The sequence below is a fragment of the Xiphophorus maculatus genome, chromosome 14 (assembly GCF_002775205.1).
Source record: "Xiphophorus maculatus strain JP 163 A chromosome 14, X_maculatus-5.0-male, whole genome shotgun sequence".
In the NCBI taxonomy this organism is placed as follows: domain Eukaryota; kingdom Metazoa; phylum Chordata; class Actinopteri; order Cyprinodontiformes; family Poeciliidae; genus Xiphophorus; species Xiphophorus maculatus.
Window position 1 is genome coordinate 6,917,239 of NC_036456.1, and position 21,170 is coordinate 6,938,408.

Below are 21,170 nucleotides of genomic sequence, written 5' to 3' on the forward strand. Positions count from 1 at the left end.
TAGCTTCCGAAGCTTGATCGAACATGTAAAAACAACTTTAATTCGGCTGCGTTAGTGCAATTAGAAGAATAACCACCAATGTGAAATAAATAACAAACTTAAAACTTTGAATAAGCACCTATTGACTATCTTGTCAACCTATTGACAAGATAGTCAATAGGTTGACTATCTTGGTCGAACATGTAAAAAGTAAACTTCAACAAGCCTTCTTTCAAATGGTTCTCTCTGACTGACTGAACCATTTGAATGCTAAATATAATGTAAAATAAACAATAAAGCATTAAACCAGGCTGAATAAATCTCTTATGGATCGGGCACATTGTCACCAAGACTCGATCTGGAATTTTTTCCAATATCCAGACCAACACAGGTATTAATGCCGGATTGATGCAAATCTGTTTAAACAGGTTCACTTTTCAGGGTTTTTGGGTTGTTTTTGTAGATTCTTAATTTTAAATCACTGTCTGTAAATCTCCTAGCTACACTGTGTTCCAAATTATTATGCATATTGGATTTAAGTGTCATAAAGATTAAATTTCTTGTTGTGCTATTAAATTTCTAGATGGTATTGTGTGTCAGGGCTCTTTGAATCACTATAATTAATTTCAGAGAGCTGGTTGATTAGTTTGTCTAATGAGCTCAATTAAAGGAAATCTACTTTAGAAGGATGTTCCACATTATTAAGCAGGCCACAGGTTCCAAGCAATATGAGAAAGAGAAAGGATCTCTGCTGAGGAAAATCATCAGATAGTGTAGTGCCGTATGATAAGGTATGAAAACATTATATATTTAATGAAAACTGAAGCGTTATTATTGTACTGTGAAGAGATTTGTGGCTGATTCAGAACAAAAATGAGTTTGTACAGATAAAGGCATAATGAGGAAGGTTTCTGTTAGACAAATTGATCGGATTAAGAGAGCAGCTGTTAAAATGCCCTGACAAAGCAGCAAACAGTTATTTGAAGCTGCTGGAGCCTCTGGAACCTCAAGGTGGAGGATCCTCCAGAGGCTTGTGGTGCATGAACCTACTATTGGGCCCCTAACCAGAGCTCACAAGCAGAAACGGTCTCAGTGGGCCCAGCCGTACATGAAGATTCATTTTCAAACAGACTTGTTCACTGATGACTGCCGTGCAACCCTGGATGGTCCAGATGGACGCAGTAGTGGATTGGTTGTGGACGGCCACCACGTCCCAACACGGCTGTGACATCAGCAAGGAGGTGGTGGAGTCATGCTTTGGGCTGAAATCATGGGGAGAGAATCATTGGTCGGCCCCTTCAGAGTCCCTGAAGGTGTGAAAATGACCTCAGCAAAGTATATGGACTTTCTGACTGATCACTTTCTTTCGTGGTTCAAAAGAAGAGCCGAACCTTCAGTAGCAAAATCATCTTCATGCATGACAATGAATGCTGCAAGGAATACCACTGTGTCATTGGCTGCTATGGGCATGAAAGGGGAGAATCTCATGGTGTGGTCACCATCCTCCTCTGACCTAAATTTAATCTTTATGACTCCAAAGGTATTGAGAACCTTTGGAGTTTCCTCAAGCAGAAGATCTGAGGGTGGAATGCAGTTCATATCAAAACAGCAGCTCTGGGAAGGTATTCTGACATCCTGCAAAGAAATTCAAGCAGAAACTTTCCACAAACTCACAAGTTCAGTGGATCAAGAATTGTGCAGGTGATATCAAAGAAGGGCTCCTATGTTAACGTGTAACTTGGTCTGTTGAGATGTTTTTGATTGAAATAGCTTTTAATTTTAGTACATGTGACCACTTAATGCTGCACATTCAAAGAATGACCGTTTGCAGTTCTTTATAATCCATGAAATGTTTAGAAAATCTGCTGTGCATAATAATTTGGAACAGAGCATTTTGAGTTTTTATTTTTGAAAAAAAAAAACTGTTCTCATTGGGAGCTTTGTTCAGTAAAACTTGATTTATACTGTAATAGTTCATGACTTGAAAATTATACTGACCATCATTTGCATTGACCATTTAAGAAAATCTGAGAAAATATCACTTGCATAATAATTTGGAACACGGTGTAAATGTAGATTCTTAGAAACCAGCTCTCCTAACCCAGATGTTCTCAAACGTTACTTTAATGTGTTAATTTTCACACGGCGGCTGCAGTTCTGCTCACTCAGCGTTGCTGAACCAAGCCATCCCCGACTTACTCCTCTGCCCCCACATTTTATACACACACACACACTCACACATAAATATATATTTAGACCAAAAATAACCATAAGATGGAGGACGTGGTTAGGCGCTCTGTTAGCTCCCTCCGCCTAATCCTCTCCTCTGCCTCGCTCCTCTTTTCTCCCTCTGACAAAGATGGATACCCGAGTGGCTCTCCTTCCCCCGGCGCCCACAGATCATCCCTCTCTCCGTCTCTCTATCTCTCTCCGCTGTGCCCCGTTCCGTCTCCGTCGTTTAAACAGACGGTGAAGGAAGCCGACGTGCATTTCAGACACGGAATGGGGAAACATTCCCATTTAAACGTCTTCGTCTTTTTACAATTACATTTTAAGGACTTCCCCAGACGGCTATAGATTTAAAATAATATGTTTGATACGTCTCCAGTGTGAAGGAGCAAATTTTAATCTACAATGCGTTTTTTTCCCCCCTCAATAAATGTGTTTTCATCTGATGCAATAACTTAGAAGTACTAAAGCATCAGCCGGTGGTACAGTAAACATTTTGTGTAGGTTTCATATACGCAAATTGACAACATGATGGGAAATGAAGCAGCTACAGATAGATGAGAAATACATTTCCATGGAGGAGTTGTGATGCTGAAGAGAATTACAATTCTCACAACACAACAGACTGTCTTAAAGTGACACGTTGACCGATTAGTGTTTTCCTAAACTGGATAATTATGGAAAAAGAAAAATATTTTACGTTTAATACGTTAAGAGATTACAATGTGAATTTCTATTAGGAAATAAGCACACAGACTTGAATTTAAATTTGTGCAACTCTTGATACAAAAATAATAAAGAAAAAGCAAAGCATATACATATATACGACTAGTTTAAAACAAAATAAAATTGAGAATTACAACAACCCACTTTATCAAGGTGCTAGAAGCATTTCAACTTCAGTCAAAGCGCCACCAAAGAGATCAGTATTCATTTGTAGAACAGATGTCAATTTAGCCATTAAGCATATACAGTATGTGTTGGATTCTGTTTTGTGAGAATGTAGGTTGTCAGAATGCAGAATTTTAACGCTGGGCCAACTCTGAGTTGTTGGCATTAATTGAGTCTTCGCTGTAAAAACATTAGATATTAAACATGTTTCTTAAAGTTGAGCAAATGTTACAATACCTGAATAGTAAACGAGGAAAAACACATTTTTGCTCAACATGTGGCTATCCCTTAAGAGCCAAAGAGACTATCTGCTGTAAAAAGAGGGTAGAGAAAAAGAAATGTGAAAGTCAAAGTAATATATTGTGAGGAGGGATTAGTTCATTTAATGTGTCTGTAGAGCTGTGTCACTGCGGGTCATCAAGTTCATCAAGCAGAGTTCTAGCAGGATACACGAAGCAGACAGCTGTGCACCGTCAAGCTCCCGACACTCAAAAGACATCCATAACTCTTGTGGCTAAAATGAGCTCAGCTCCACGTCCCTATTGGTCGTTCCAAAAACAGCTGCAGAGTTTGGTCTCCTCGGCTCGGTGCGCACAGAACGGAAAAGGCTAGCTTTCCATGTTCTCAACAAATTATTTGCCGAATTAGGGTCACAATATTCCAAAGTGACATTTATTACCAGAACCTATACCATATTTATCTTAGATTTACCACTTCAGTTTAGTGTTAAAATTATTCATTTTCCAAACTATGTCAACCTCATTCCTAAAAATGCAAATATGATTTAAATTAAATTTGACTTCATAATTGAACACCTTAGAATTGGGCCTCTGTCTCTTTAAGAAGCACCTGCTCTTTCTGAAACTGCGCCTTTAACAACGTCTTTACCGGCGTTGCTCTGAGAAGTAGCTCATATAATGAGCTCAGCTGATGTTTGCTAATTACTGCTGGCTAGTCTGAAGGAGCTGAGTGCAGGAGTAGAGGGGGAGGGCTGTTCTGTAATGCGGAAGCTTGGAAACTGCAGCCGGGAGGAGGAGCTTGGTCTCGAAGGCAGCGCTAGGTCCATCGAGGCGTTTTGCGCAGCTGATTTCTTGCCATAGAGATTAAAAGAATCAAAGCAACACTCTGAGTGTGTTTATGATGTGGGAATAACACTATAACATGATGTAAAGCTAAAATATATATATATATATATTTTACATAACACTGCCCCTTTAAACGAAGTTTTTGCTGAATCTTCTCAAGCATGGTTTTTACTTCCTGCTGAATAATCTCATATGAAAGCCAACTGGCTGGTTACGAGAAGGGCATGACGTTGTTTATCTGTGTCCCAACAAGTCGACGTGTCACGTCAACCGTGAATTCCTGGAGTTCGGTGTCACTTTTAAGTGTTCCCACAGCATGCCTGCTCCGCCTTCAAGAGTTGGACATGTTTTCTCATCGTTCAGTCACTGCCGCCATTTCCTGTTGATGTCACACGCGTTTGCTTGTTTGTTTCTGTTGTTTTTTGGGGGTTTTTTGTTGACACATTGCCACTGCATGAGGTAATGATTCCCCTATGTTTTTTTGTTTTCCTCTCCATTTTATCCCCCCACCTATATTTCCCTCCCTATTTTTTATTTTATTTTTGTTTTGACGACAGCAAGTTGGAATAGATCAGGGTGACATCCCAGATCTCTCACAGGTCAGTGTACATGCCACCTTCCACCTCTCAATTCAACTCCAGTTCTTGTTTTCTGTCTTTCTCTTCCTTTTTGTTTTCATATTTTCAGCAATATATGTGGCTTCCTTTTTTCCTCACTAACTCACCTTTTCTTTTTAACTTGTATTCCCTCGCAACCAACTCTTTTGTTCACCTTCCCGCCCATGTTGTCTTTTAGTTTTTATTTTGTTTAACCAGCCATCATGTTTGAAGGCCTCACTGTTGGATCTGCCCGAATATCCTTTCCTGCTTTCTCTCTCTTCCTAATTTCTTATCATAGATCCAGGTTGAAGTGTGTTAGTTTGGAGGTGTGATTGATCCAATGAGCAGAATTGATGAAAAGACTTGTTAGGTTTGTTTTTGAAAAAAAAACCTGGGGCAAATGAAACCAGTGAGGCTGGCCTTGAAATTGGGAAAACAAAGATAATGAACAGAAGAAAAGGTTTTGTAAAAAAAAAAAAAGAAAAGAAAACCTCTCTGCTTGGATAAGGAATGTGATTTGTTCTTTTAATCCTCAAAATGTTTTAATTTGCTTTTATCCAGCTGTGAAAGTGTTTATCAAAGCTCCTTGAAGCAGGATTTATTATTTTTTATGCCCGTTACGTTGTATTTGTTTACCTCACTTTGATTATTTTTTCTTGGTCAGATTCTCTCAGATTATGATAAATATTTGGTACTAAAACTTGTTTTAATCATCTTTATTTAAAAAGTCCTTGGCTTTATGTGCTAGTTACATAAAAGAGCTGCAACCAGAGATTGATTTGTTATTCATTGACCGTTGGTTGATTTAAATCATTCATTGAAAACTGAACTCTAAGAACCTCATTTATTTCCTTTGTTGTCAGCCAGCAATTTAAAAATCATACATTTAGTTTTATAACGATGTCTGAAAACAAAAGCTTCCTATTTTTAAAGTTGTAACTACAGGAAGTTTGACCTTTACATGCACATCCGAGTTCTGGTAAGGTAACTTTATATTATTTTTAAATGTTAACATTTTCAGCAAAGAAAGCTAGGAAGTGATCATTTGTTCATTCTATAAATACTGTATAAATACAGTATGCAGTATTTATAGAATACTTTGTGTTTTTGGGTGCTGAGTTGAATTGAATAAATCTACAGATGTCCCTGTGCAGCTCAGACTTTTGGGAATGTTCTGGGTCAATAATACTCCCAGTCAATGGGGGGCGCCAAACACACAGCAGATACAGAAAACAACACGTCTGATCATTGGTAGGATAATATAAAAGTTATTTTTACAGTGATGAGGGTTTTTTTTATTTTCCCAATGTGGGTAATTTTTATTCTTCTAAAAAGAAAAGACTAAATGAATATCAGTTGAGTTTATATTATTAACATAGTAGCAGCTAGCATGTCTAGCGCTTCTAAAACTTTAATACCGTTCCACCTTCCTGCAATCTGCTGAAACTCTCGTACTAGAGGGGAGCGGATTGATCCAAAAATATTGATATCGATAAGTCGGCTTTAGTATCGAATCAATATTAGGCTGATTAAAGCAAACCTTTAGTTTCAGATTTCCTGTTGTTTTATTTTTGTAATGTACTTTCTTAACTCTACTATAAAGTCTTTTGCTGTGATTTGCTCTCAAATTATAAGGTTTTGCACTTTTACTTTAGAAAATAATGCAAACAATTTTTTTTTTCTAATTTTACTTATTATGTAAGTGTTATTAAAGTATTTTGTACAATATATGTAAAACCTGTCCTAAACAAAATAATCCAAAAGGAAAAACGATTTTAAAGGCCTTAAATTCCGTTTTAAAAAACTATGTTGGCCTTGAATATGTTAATCTCTGATCTTAAATTTTGTCGTGCCAGCGTTATTAGATACGTTTCATTTAAAAGTTCGTATATTTTGTTTTTCTCAAGTGACTTTTGCGTTTGGCAAAAGTTTGGGTCACACTGGAATGTCTTCATTGCGTTCTGTGGTTGAGGCTACAAGTAACTAACTGCTAACATACCCCTGGTAGCTAGGTAGCTTTTTTGCGTCTTTCGTGGATATACATCTTAAATTCCATTAATAATGGTCTTAAAACGTCTGGCATTGCGAATTGGTAAAACCTGCAGAAACCGTGATGTGCTAATTATTAACTTTATTTTCTTAGAGTCAGAAGCCAGCTCAGTTTATTGGTAAAGATGTTAAATATGAGATGTTGAGTTTATATTAACCTTATTGAAAGGGGAAGAAATTTTAAAAAATCTATAATTTTTCTGACTACTTTGTGTATTGCTATCATTATCACAACTTATTCATTCGTAGCCTTTTGATTCTTTTATTTTTCTGTCCAAGAATCAGAAATCTCTTTGTACATTGCAGATCTCAGTGAAACGTGTCCTTGGCCACACATTTCCAAAGAGAAAAAAGCTAGTTAATGTGTACAGAGGAGAGTCAGTTTGTCTGAGGTCAGAGTTGAATAATCCTGTATTTGCAGTCAATAACGAGTGTTTTTCCTCCCCTCCCACTCTGTTGCAGAAGACTAAAGGATCATACATTGTAGGTGGTGGGTTGCAAACTGTACTGCTAAACCACTCCAACCTCCATAAAGGAAAATTCCGCCTTTAACCTAGGCCCTATTTTTCCCAATTTTAGTCTTTAATGGGGTCAAAAATCAACGTTGTGCAAGAATCCTATGGCCAGTTTGTCTGATTATTGCTTTACCATCATTCTACAGGCTAGTGGGCAAAGTCTTTGCCTTTTGCCTCTTATTGATTTTGGGATTTTTACATAACTTAAGGTAAACATTAAGAAGCAGCTTTGTTAATTTGTGTTTTGCAGTTTGGCTGGTTTGTTTCCAGATGTAAAACTTTTGAAGCCCGTCGGTTCTGGTTGTGTTGTATCAGTGATGATGATGAAACCACATAGAATGATTAGTGTTGTTCCTCTGTTGTAAAAAGAATTGTTTTTATGGAGGGTTTTTTAACTCGAGGGAAGCTGAGAGGCCAGTTTTTCCAGTTTGGGTTTCTACTTCCTGTTATTTTTGGGACGTTAATCACCATGTCTAAGATAACCGTATGTGTTGAAGCTGTGGCTGTATTAGTGGCTGTACCTCAACAGCTGATAATCTGTAATGAGAAGGATTTTACTGAGAGCGCTAACCAGTTCAGGAACCCCTTCAGTTCTGCTTCCTATGTTTTCTCTGCTTAGTTTGTAAAGGGTTCCTACTCAGCCTGGAAAGGCCTGGAATTTGATTTAAGCCTCTAGAAGTATGGAAATGTCAACTGGGGTAAAGGAAAATACGAGAGTTTACCGAGACAGTTTACCCACATTGTTCAAAAACATCCATCTCTATTCCATGACATACATTTACCGGTATGTCATCAATCATAAATATTTCATCCATCTGTCCATCCTTACTAATCCATCCATCTCCAATTTATCCATCAATACTTTCTCCATTTATATTTCATCCATCCATTCACTTTTATCCATCCTTGTGTGCTTCATCCATCCATCCAACCATATTTTTTATCTCCTACATCTTTCTTCCTTTGCATATTTAATCCAGCCATCCTTTCGTCCCTCTATCGTTGTTCCTCTACTTATCCATCCATCTTTATTTTGAACTCCGTCCGTTCCTCTCTCCTCAAAGCGAGACCAGCGTAGAAACGTCTACCATAGATAGGAAGTGATGGTGGAAAATGAAGCTTTGTCCTAATTGGATACACAGCAACTCTGGATTTTGTTTTTCACTGATTTCTCAGCCTCTCCCTGTTTCCATTGGTTTCTCTAAACACAATGTTTGACCAAACTACCGGCTGTAAACATTTAGGAATAAAACATTTAGGTGCGACGGTGGCTCACTAGGAAGAGCATGCATTTTTCAGTCTTAAAGTTGTGAGTCTGATTCCAGGTTTCACTTTACCCTAAGTACAGATCTGCATAATGGTGTATGAATGTGTGCATATGCGTGGTTGTGGTCTATATAAATCCAGTCCCTTTAGCATTCTGATGAGTCTTGATACTAACTTACCAAAAGATGAGAAATAATGGCGCCCAGGTGTAAATCTAGTGGAATTTTCCTTTAAGAACATGCATGAGGATCATAGTTTCTCTACTCGAGTGTGCAAGCATACATACAACAGCTTGAGCATTTACAGGCATGACAATCCCCCTGTCTTATTTATTTTTATTTTTTTGGTCTCTCTCTCTACTGTACAATGGCCGACTCAGTTCATACGTGTGTGTTGGCATCAGGTGGATTGCTTGTAGCTGTCTCTCTCACACACACATGCACTCACCCACTCCGGCAGGTGTGACACAGACGGCAAAAGGCCACGGAAGCTCATGAATAGGAAATGAGGCTTCACTCCTGCTCCCCTCCGACTTCATCTGCATGAAGAAGTCTCTGCAGAAAGAGGGTTGTTTTTCTTTTTTCCCCCTCGTCACTCATCTAAATTCCATCCTCCTCCTTACACGGTGTTCATATCGTGTTTGTCATGCACGACAGCGCTGCTTCAGTGTGCTTGACAAGAATAGTGAATGGCCTGGTTATTACGGTGCAGTTATTGTCTTTTTTTTTTTTTTTTTGTCTGACTTTTATCCATGCCTTCCAAAAGTTAAGCATACAACACTGGCTAAGCATTGGTCAGTGTCTGGTGAGATGATTTATATATGAGGATGTTAAAGGATATTTTCCGTTATGCACTGATGAAGCAAACTGAATTTTACCCGAAAGTATGCGTATGTTTTATTTAGGTCAATTTAAATCAGTATTTCTGAAATGTAAGGGGCTAAGAGACAGGTACATAAATAAAACTGAACTATTTATTTTCTTTTTCAGTAATATATCACACTTCAATGATATATTACGGAATATAATACAGATACAAATCTGAAATCGTCATTGTATGAATCAAGGATGTGTGACCTCTACAACTTAAACAACCATTTTTACTCTCAATCCGGCCAAACAAAAACTCATTTAGAGACATTAATGTTGCACAACATCCTGAAAAATGACAGGTTGTAATTTTAGATAAATATCTACTAAAGGAAATGTTATTTGAAGCACATATAGACCAACCCTAATGGCAAAAGAATCAGATTTAAAAGCATATTACTTGTACTAGTGTTATTCTTTGTGGAAATTCAGTTCAGATATTGCAGGAATAAACTGGAAAAACTAAGTCTGTTATTGGATCTAAATTAGCTATTAGCTATTTTCCTTTCTAAATTAGTTTTAGCCATACTTATTAAAGCTGCACTACATTACCATGCCACCGTTATGACAGTTTGGTATGAGACAGATGATGTGTAAAAAAAAAACCCAATGGAGCTCCTCTGCCAGTGCTTATAGTGCCAACTAGAAACAACCAATCAGAACCAGGGGGCGGGTCTTGGCGCTGTCAATCACAATCTGCGATTCAGGTTAGTTAGCATAGCCACCAATGATGGTGGACCAACGGTTTTTCTGTAACGGTAAGTTGTTTCTCTGCCCACTAGCACATTTAGCATCGAGTTTATGAGGATGAGTGACAGCGAAGAGACCCGCCTCCTGGCTCTGATTGGTTGTTTTGGTCGAGAGCGGTGCATTTCTTCACACTGCAATAGCAGCACAGGAAGGAGGTGGAGGAGCTCAATCTTTTGACAGATTATCTGTCTTGTAGCAAACTATCACAATGTGGTGACAGTTTTAACAAATATGTAGAAAACATATTCTTTTATAAAAATTACATACTGCACCTTAAAGAACCATTGTGGAAGGTCCAAAGAAGAACTTGTGGCTCTGAACCCCTAGTGACTATTAAACAAGCTAAAATTAGCTTGTTTTTGTCTATGAAAATCTAAATGGCACCAAGTAAACTTCCTGTTATGCAATTGTTTTTGCTCTCGTATTTCTGCTTCACTATCGATTTAACTTTTGATTTTGAATCAAAATATTATGATGAATTTGTGTACAAGTACTATGATATTTTTACTTGAGATAAAATTAGTAAAAAAAAAAACGAACAACATACTATCAAGTGAGCTTTTGTTTATTTTTACCTTTTCAGACCAGTTGACCTCTTATAGCTCACGCCGCTACCTCTTTAACAACCGGGCGACGTTTTTGGCAGGCTCCCATCACCTCGCCAGCCAGAGACCTCTGAGCACTTTATGCATTTGCGTGCAGGTCCACATCGCTGCCAGCAACATTCTTGTGGACAGAGAGGCAGACATGACGTTGTCATATTTGCGCAGTGGGAGAATTTCCCTTGTACATTTTCTTTTCTTTTTCTTTTTTTCAGCAAAACCAGAAACCAGCTCCTGCTGCCTTCCTTTCCCAACCCAGTGAATTCATTTTTCTCCTCTGATTTCTCTCTTTTTGTCTTTTGACCGCTAATGAAGCACCCAACAACCACAGGGTAGATTGCCTAGCGGCGTCAGCTCTCCACCTGAATCTTATCTAGAGCTCCATAGCAACAATTCTCGGTAAACCCGTTCGCCGGCTGATTTTGATTGAGTCGTGTGCAGTGATGGGAGCTGTTTAGATTCCCCTCACTGCATCTGTTGGGGATTTTTTTTTTCTTTCTTGACAGGCAATTAGATAAAGTGAGGGAATGCTAGTTTCCAAGTACAACAGGTGAAAAGAGTGAGCATATTGAAACTAAATGCAGAGCAATCAACAAAAATGGAAGCAAAACAGAGAGGAAGAAATGGTGTGCTGTAGGTATCGTCGCCTTCTGCTCGTGTGAAGTAAAGAGAAGGAAAATGAAAACCCTACTACTCCCTCCTTTTACTCCCCACCTTTTTCCTCACTCTTTGTTTCTCTACCTCCTTCTTTGTTCTCCTGCTAACAATGTGAGTGTTTGCTGCATGTTGCCATGGCTATTCTTGGAGCCCAATGCACTCCGTTACCTTCCTGAGAGGCCGACTAACTCTGGGTGCTGTGTTTGTGTGAGCACAACTCTGGGAGTGTGTGGGTGGGATTTTCTTCCCTTTTTTTTGTGCATTTTGAGAGAGAGTGAGAGAGCAGTGTTCTCCAGAAGCTGCTGCAGATAGGTGAACATCTCTGTTTTGTGTCTCAGGCCCCCAGCAGCCTCCTGGAGGCTTTGGAGCAGCACCTTGCCTCTCTGGAGGGCAAGAAGACGAAGGAGTTGAATGCAGACACAAGGTACGCGTTTCAGTCGCAAAGCACCCGAGTAGATTTAAAAGTCGGGGAAATTGTGGTCTAGTTTCTAGGCCTGTCGCAATAAATCAATTAATCGTGTGACAAAATGAACTCTAGAATATCCATTTGCATGACTTCTCTTTTCTCTCTCTCTTTTTTTTTTAACCAAAAACTCAATGACAAAAGTCTTTAGTCTTAACTAGCCCTTTTTTTTTAAACACAATTTCATTTACAATCTTCATAGTTGATTTATTTTTGAAGTTCTAGTGTTAAATGTTCATCAGTATTTAAAGCTTATTGGTTCTTTCAGAGTGTTTTCTTGCATTATTATGCCATTACCTAGAAAATGGTCTCAATACATTTGAGACCAAATGTACAGACCAATACAGCAATATTATCGTTTATTGCAATAAGTTTTGGGTCGATTTATCGTCCAGCAAAATTTTTTTTATTGTGACAGGCCTACTAGTTTCTTAGTACACTAGAAATAAGCAAAACCGGCTTAGAAGTCACCTTTCAGCACAAAATAGGATCTTGTTTTAAGTCAATAATTCCTCAGTAATGATGAGAAAAGTTTTTTACTTATATAACATGGAAAAAAATTCATCCGCCCATGGAATTAGTACTTTTTCATCAATATTAAGTAACTGTCGACTTAAACAAGCCCCTATATCTTGCTGAAAAGTTATTTCAAGTGTACTAAGACATTTCAGCTAGAAACTAGACCAAAAACACTCAGATGTTTCTTTTTTATGAAATACGGTCAAGTTGTATACTTCCTTTTTTTTCCAGAGCGTCCACCTTGTCGAGTGCTGTCTCGTCTCTGTCCTCCACCGGCATGTCCTTCAGCCGCATGGATGAGAAGGAGAAGCAGCAGGCCTTGGAGGAGGAGCAGGCCAGGCTGCTGGCTCTCAAGGTAAGATTTTTAGGTCCCGTCACCTCTGAAGGAGGCAGTTAGACTGTGAGATGAAGCAGCCAAGAGGCTCTCAGAAGGAGGTTGAGTACAGACTGATCTGTTCTTTCTCAAGTGACTTCAAGTGGCGTCTTTGCAGCCAGTTCATTGAGTTCTGTGCAGCTGCTTCTTAAGACACAAAAGGCTTTGTAGAATTTTAATCCAGTTCTTAGCTTTGCTAGTTTTTTTTATTTAAGATGGATTCATTATAGACATGCTTATATAAAATATATATGTTCCCTAGAACAGAGACTGAGCTGGACTGTGAATGCATGAGGACGTACTAACCCTAAAAGTATTCAACTTCCCAGGAGTGAATATGTATAGGAAAGTAGGCATCTACTAAAACTTGAGAATATCCTAATGAAACTTGGATAGCTTTACATTTGAAGTTATTAAATGTCATTGGAGTTCTTATTTGTAGGGTTTGTTTTAGATTTTGTGGACAGGATACAGTTTCCACTCTAAAAAAGTTTACAAATCCCTCCTCCCATCTGCAGATAGTTAAAAATGCACCCAGATTTCAGACCTAATCACTCATGTTTAGCTGTAAAAACTGAAGCTACGCGCTGATTCAACATCGTTTCTCCTTAGCTCCAAAGATGATGACTTCAGTTTTGTTTCTGTCCAGATGGAGAAAGTTATGGCACATCCACATATTTATTTGTTCTTAGCATCTGTTGAGACCTCGGATGGGTTCAGAAGCTCCTGGTGACATTGTAATGTAGAGCTGTGTATCATCTGTGTAGCTATGGTAGCTAATCTTATTACTTTTTGTAACCTTAGCTTGGCCTGTCACAAAAAGCAATAAATCAATCGATCACATGATAAATTGAAATGAGCTCAATCATTTCCTTTTGCATGATTTATGATTGTCTGTCTTTTCTTTCTCTTTCTATTTAAAAATAGATGACAAAAGTCTTCAGTCTGGTGCTTTGGTCTCAACTTGCGACTTTGTTTACAGACACTTCATCATTCATTTTATTTGTCATTTTGTTTATTCTGGATGTTTAACATGTATTCCACCTCCAGTGTTAAATATTCATTAGAATTTAAAGTTTATCGATCTTTGAGAATGTGTTCTTGCGTTATTATGCCATTATCATTGATAATGGTCTCAAAACAACAATATTATTGTTTATTGCAATAACTTCCGAGAAAAGTTAATGTCCAGCAAAATCTGTTATTGTGACAGGCCTAACCTGAGCTAGTGGGAGCTATGTACTGTAGATGTTAAACAGAAAGTTGTCCCAGTATTCAACCTTGTGGTACACCACATGTGACTTCTAGCCGTTCCAATGAGAAATTACCTATTGACACAAAGAAGTTCCTGTTTGTTACAGAAGATTCAAACCAATTACTGTAAGTTACCAGTAGAGGTGTTGAAGGGCTGTGCATATTTGTTTTTTAAATCTGTGTACCCACACAGCATGCTTTGGTCAGTTTCCACTAGCAGAATTTGACGTGGCGGCCATCTTGTTAAGGAAAATGAGAAGAGATCCGGACAGCTAAACTGCGTAAGAGAAGATGTGTCGATGCAGAAGTCGGAACAATCAGTATAAACCTGCTAACATTTCCACATCGTAGCTCCACTTGGCCGGTGGTTCGTCCCCCACTCCCCCATCTTTGACATCTCGACTCCAGTTGAAAAATAAAGGCCAAAAGGCTTCAGTGGTAGCGGGGCCACGCAATTGAAAAGTCAAGTATAAAATGTGTTGGCATTTTTCACTCAAGCCCTGGGAGTCCTGCCTTGCAGCAAACTGTAATTGACTGAGAGCTCAGTGGGAACTACAATTCAGGCACACATAGCAGCATCTGCTATGTGTGTGTACACAAGCTTTGTTTCACGCGTAGCTCGCTTACACCTCGTAAGAAAATGTTGCAGTTTACTTAGTAGAGCTGCCCCTCTGTCTGTGTAAACCCCCTACAAGCCTCTTGTGTGTACGAATCACGTGAGATTATGCACAGCTAGCGTTGCCTCACTGTCTCGGTGCGTTTGATTGGATTATATTTCTCTGTTTACTCTGTGCCCTTGGTTTGTCCCACTTCTATCGAGATGCGGCGAGTTGTTTTTTTTTTTTTTGTTTGTTGTTTTTGTTTTTTTATTTAGAAAGAAGAGGTGAGATTAAGTGAGAACATAGTTCAATAAGAGAGCTGGGGAGAGGTCGGGAGGGGTCATCCAAAACCTTCCAGTCCAGCTGTCTGCGCTCTCTGGTGTCCATATGGGTTCAACGCGCACATACAAAAACACTTCCACGCTCAGCAACTGTCCAGCTGGGGCTTCAGCCCAAAAACAATACCAGCAGTTGGCTCCTTTTTTTTTTTTTTTCCTCCCCTCACTACTCTGTTGGAATAGAAATGAGGAGGAGGCTGGTACAGCAGGAGATTCTGTTTTATTAATCCGCCCTGGATCCTTTTAAAGGCGGCAAAGGTTGTAAGGTGACTTGGAACATTTCTTCACCTTAAAGTTGTGCACTGAATTAAAACCTCCGTCTGGCCTTGTGTAAATAAGCCACATAAAGGCGCTTTGAGGAGCTGTGTTTTCACTCCGACTGCAGTCATCCATACCAATAACCGGCCTGACTGCTCTACTGGAAATTGCCTCATTCGTTGGGCAAATAGTATGTTTTTTGGGGGGGATAATCTCCCACAGTGAATTTCCTGATGTGGGGGGAACTAGTACATTGATCTCTGCAGGGCAAATTAAAAGGTCTGGTGTGTTAGATACCCCGACAGTGTATGAAATACAACAAGAAAATGAGAATGAATGATGTGAATTATTCAGTTCTTCCAGGATGCTGGAAGGACGCAAAAATGGACTGATTTTTGCATCATCCTTTTTAAAAAAGTTGCCCTTTTTTCAGCCTTATTTTTTACCATAACGTGGCCTTACAAGAACTTGTTGCAAATAATCTTCCCTCCCCAAATAAGGCAGGATTTTGACAAGGTTAATATCTAAAATACAAATAACACTTTCAAGTACTTTCTTGAAATATCACAAATAACATCATGTCCTGAGGAGCTATCAAAGTGAAAAGAAATTATTTCATATTGATTATTCAAGTTAACATGAGTTGCGTAAACAGTAGAAGGAAATCATACAGAACATAAAAAAAAACACATGCTTTCATCTTACTCGCTCGCCTTTCAAGAACCGTCATCAAACAGGAAGTTAAATTATTGGACGCTAAGTGGATTGGTCAAAATTCAGCCAAGTTACAGTGATTGGTCAGAAAAAGTAGAAATACAGAAAACGTTAAAGCAATTGGTTAGATTTGCGCAAAAATTGCGAATAATGAGTGAATTTGTATTTATTGCTTTAGCACCATATTACGTTAACGACCTGTTGTTGTTATTATTGGATCAGCCTTCCAGACCATTCAGATCTTCTGGTTCTAGTCTACTCTGCATCTCCAGAACCAGAATTTATGCTTCTCTACTCTGAAACAAACTTCCAGAAAACTACAGGGTTGCCGAAACACTCACTTTATTTAGATTGAGGCTTTAAAAACCCACCTGTTTAGAGTTGCGTTTGATTAGTAGTAAGCGGAACAGTGGTCAATGAATATTTGCTTGATGATTTTGATGATGGCGTTTGACAAAATGTAATGCTTATTGCTTGTCTCATAATTGGCAACTGTGTGATGTTTTTATGATGTAAATCACTTTGAACTGCCTTGTTGCTGAAATATCCAAAGCAAAAAAACTTTGCTTGACTTAATGTGTGATTGCAACTTCCTTCAAAGACTGCATAATGTCTGCATAATCATTAGCCTGCATAATGTCAACTTTTTCAAAACTTACCCTGCCTTACCTCATCATTCACTTTCAACCCATAGGTTAATACTCTAAAACCACAGCCACATCATAAACATAGATTATGGCTTGATGTAAGTGCTGATCTCGGACCAGAAAGTTGCATAACATTTTGATATTTTCCCACTGTTTCCTCCCCTGTGCCTTTTTCCTGAGATCAGTCCGGAAGCTTCCAATCGTTTCCCCGGCCGTCTTGCAGACGTCAGCAGCGTTGTGCTGCAGTTTGAGCCTAATGGAAACGGCCCCTGCTGTTTTTGTCACGTCATTCTTCACATCTATTGACTTCTGTCACCTTGACTCAGCACAACAACGAGCTTATATTAAAATGCAGAATGTTTAGTTTTTTTGTTGTTGTAGCTATAGCAGTGGACGGGCTTTGCTGATTTGTGTTTATGTCACTAGAGGGAAGTAAACTCTATTCTCAGCTGCACCTGGGTCTTGACAGAACAGGGTCGGATACGACATGAAAAGAACTAGGAAGGTCCATGTACGCCCTATAAATTATTTTTTTTTAAACGGACTAATTAGTTTTAAAATCCCTGTATTCTGAATCCTAAACCCTGATAGCAGCATTTCTAGAAACCTTTGAGGCTGCTTCTTGGCTTTTGTAGGAATACTAAAAGCCAAACTTGCACCCAAAGAAAGCTGTCTAGCTTTTTACATTGTGTCTCTGCATTACAAGGGATCAATGTCCGACAATATCATCTGCCCACTTTGACTCAGATGAGTTGTTACCGTTAGTGACACAGAGTGTCCACGCATCCTACAAAGCCTTAAATTCATTAAAATAATGTATGCCTTAAGTACGTTAATCTCAGGCCTTAACAGTGACAGGACTGTTTATTCTCGCGTGTTCTTGTTTATGTAGTTTTGTTTCATGGGACTTTTCTGAGTCTTGTGCCAAAATCTTTATTGTATTCTGTGGCTTCAGGTGGTTCAGGTTACTGGTTACTAGCGGCAAATGTGCAATTACCAGCTAGCTGCCCTAGCAAGGGTAAATTTGGATTTGCAAGAAATGACGAGGCTATACTAGTTATCTAGCTAGCAAGTGTATATTTGCTGCTATTAACCAGTTGCTAGCTAGCTGTTTGCCAAGCCCTTCTCTCTTAATAGATACAAACAACAAGGATATATTATCAAGGGCAAATAGACCCTTGCTAGCTAGCCAAGACAACTTTATTTATATGCACTTTTAAACAGCAAAACTGGCCAAAGCGCTGAACAATAATCATATAAAAACAACAAAAGAAATTAAACAATAACATAAAATATGTAAAACACAACTTGGTAAATAAAATGACCACTCTCATGCCGAGTGAAAAACCAGTGTAAAGTAGCTAGTTAGCCAGTTATCTATCTAGCAGTGCTTTTCCTCATCATGCAAGTTCCACAGTGGTCAACCATCCCCAATATTTAGTTTTTTGGTCATAAATTTCAATCAAGTTGTCATTAAGAAGATCTTAAAGTCTTAAATGTGACTTGTTAGCCTATTAACCCTTTCATGCATGAATTATGATCCTTTGTGTCAGAATTTTTTTTTTCCATTTTTTAAAATTTTTTTCTTAAGGCATAAAAAAGGTAGGAAATTTTTTTTGTAAAAATATATATATATATATATATATTTTTTTTTTATGTGATCAATTGTAATTTTGTCCAAATACAAAGTTGTTATTTGAAAAATACATCAGTAGTATTGTTCCTTAGGGGTTATCTGATGTCACAATATTTTTTTTACTTGCAAGAGTCGTCTACAGTAGAAGGAGGGACCGGGTCGGTTCTCTTGCTTTTTTGTCTGTCGGCCATATTGTATTTAACAAAAATAATTTCTTTCATTTGCAGCTGATGGCCAGTAGTTGATGGTATATTTTATGATGCATTAGTGTCCACTTCAGTGGTCTGTGTGCATTTATAACATAAAAATCCACAGGAAGCACAAGAAAATGGCTTTTAGATAGCTGACCACTGTAGAGACCACTATGCATGAAAGGGTTAAAAACAATTTATTTATCTCTGTACCCATTTTCAAATGAATCCAGAACACCCTAGTCTCTCCTCAAGCTGTGCTGGGGTCCTCGCTTCTCTCACGTTTGACATCTGTGCCTTTTTTTTTTTTTTTTTGTCCAGGACCAGCGCCTGAAGGAGATCAGCATGCAGACTCCACCCTCCGCCTCCCCCAGCAGCCAGTCGGTCGGCAGCGCCAACAACAACAACCACATCTCTCACACCCCAGAGTTGTTTGGCTCCGTGCTGAATGCAAACAGGTGCACAAACCTAAGCAGACACGGTCAAAAATCTGCTCACGCTGTTCAGCATCCGTCATGGTAGACGTTGGCCCAAATATTTCTAAAGGAATGTGTTCAGGAATTCAACAGATGAGCAGCAGTTTTTCATCCCAGTTTGGGTTGTTTAAGTGAAAGAAAAGTCCAGATCAGGAATCTGCTGCCATCTTTTCTGCAGTCTAGATTTGAACCACATGGAATTTCTTATGCAACATCAGAAATGCCTTGTAAAATCAGATAGAAAGGCTTTGTTCTTGTGTTATCCATCTGCAAAGTGTCTGATGTTCATGGGCATCTCTATAAATTGTAATATGATCAAAGTCCTGTCATTTCAGTAGTTATATTAAAATCTGAGAATCATTTAGGGTTATAACACACAGCAATATTTTAACGCAGCGGTATGTAAAGTTGACTTATTCAAGGCGTTAAATTACAAAGTAAAATTTCTTTTACGTTATGTTTGATATATACAGCATTTTCATAACAACTGATAACATAGTTACTTGATTGTTCTATAAAATGATACCATGTGAATGAAAAACATATAATACTGTCCCTTTTAAGCATTTTTTTCCATTTAGTTTTGGTGATTGTGGCTTACAGGAAGCTCAACATTCAGTTTTTTACAAAGTTACAGTATTCTGCACAACTAACAAAAACCGACTTTCACTACAGTATGTCTATGTACTGTTCCGTTCAGTCATTGGACTCCGTACTTGGTCAGGTTTTCTTTTACTTAAATTACATTTCTTGTTTTGTTTTGTATTTGAAATATGCCTGTAATAGTCTTTTGAGTTGAATAGCTAAAATTTACATGAATAGGGGGCAGACTTTATAAGTTTATATTCATATTAAGTGAATGAAATAAAAAGTAAAATGAAATTAAATGAAATTTGATCCACCTGTATCTGCCAGACGTTTTCCTTCCACTTAGCTTTCCATCAGGATGTTTGAAAGAGCACTCTGCAGGCAACTGGTGTCTTAAGCAGTAAACATTTATAAATGAATAGAAATGTATCACTATCTATACATAAAAATAGGATTTTTTTCCTTTTTGAACTGAATCACCACATCAAACTAACTTTTTGCGGTTTGATATTGTCCTGTAGTTAACTTTAAGATGCGTTTGAACTGGCACAATTGAGGTCGGGATGTCATTATTTAGCAAGAGTTTGTCAAGAGAGGAAAATGTTCTTCATACGATGTTTTAAATAAAAATCCTGAAAGCTGTCTTCACTGTTCAGAGTGTTGATCAGCAAAACTCCGAACCCTGAGATGAGATCTCGTCTGCTTGCATGTCAGTTTTCGTTCTGAAGCCCAGAAATCTTTCCCCGACTCCTTCCCAGGAAATGGATAAAGTATTTGAATTTAATAATCGGAGCAGAATTTACACACTGTGAATTTACTGCCGCTAACTGCTTTATTGCTCGGGGGGAAGATTTTATAGCCCTGCAGAGAGCGGGGATTAATCTTGATCTGTGACAAACGAACATTTTTAGTGGCGACTTTAGCTATTTATGCTCAGTTGATTAAATATTAATACTCTCTGTCTCCTTTTATTTGTCCACGCGGGGTTTTTTTTTTTTTTTTTTTTGTGGTTGATATTTTGATTTATTTTTTTTCTGTCCTTTCCCTTTCTCACTTCCTCGCCTCTCCCTCCCCCTCCGGTTTGCTCCTCAGCGTCCCCAACCTGAACAGCGACCTGTTTGATCTTCAGCCGGCCTTCATCCCCGCCGTGCAGAGCACTCCTTCCATCTCCAACGCCAACAGTGCCTGGGGAGGTAAGCTTTCATCTCCCTTCCGTATTTATCGGCACCCCAAGACAAAAAGATTCGACTGTTTCCCTATAAATAAGCACGCTTGGCTTTGTAATAATAACTCCTGCGATTGTGGTTCCACACTTCAAAATGGCGCGAAGAACCAATCGTGGTTGTCGTGTCGTTTTCCGCTGAAACCCGGGCGTATATTAGCTGTGCCTTGCATGATTCTGAGCTGACATTTTCAGCTCGCTATCAGCCATCTTGAATCAGAGTGTAGCACAGTGATGCATCTGGAAGCTCTGGCGGTGTGGAGTATTAAAGGCTTTGTGTCACAGGATTACCGCCGGAGCCGTTTGGTAAATTCGCTCGGCCAGATTTCAAAAGCCTGAGTTGCTTGTAAGCGACAGCCGTCGTCGTCGTCGGTGGGTCTGACTTCACAGCTTCCAGTCCA

At 38.7% G+C, this 21,170-nt stretch overlaps 1 protein-coding gene across 5 annotated transcripts in view; it reads left to right on the forward strand.

The window, feature by feature from the left end:
- LOC102219765 (phosphatidylinositol-binding clathrin assembly protein-like) overlaps positions 1-21,170 on the forward strand; it is a 100,783-nt gene that overhangs the window by 56,046 nt on the left and 23,567 nt on the right. For 3 of the 5 annotated variants that reach the window (XM_023346175.1, XM_023346179.1, XM_023346177.1), the window contains exons 8-12: positions 4,742-4,783; positions 11,830-11,915; positions 12,705-12,828; positions 18,805-18,941; positions 20,640-20,740. In XM_023346175.1, coding sequence (XP_023201943.1) covers positions 4,742-4,783; positions 11,830-11,915; positions 12,705-12,828; positions 18,805-18,941; positions 20,640-20,740 — 490 coding nt within the window. Of the gene's footprint in view, positions 1-4,741; positions 4,784-7,294; positions 7,316-11,829; positions 11,916-12,704; positions 12,829-18,804; positions 18,942-20,639; positions 20,741-21,170 lie in introns of all 5 variants that reach the window. The other 2 variants (XM_023346176.1, XM_023346178.1) reach the window with 2 other exon arrangements.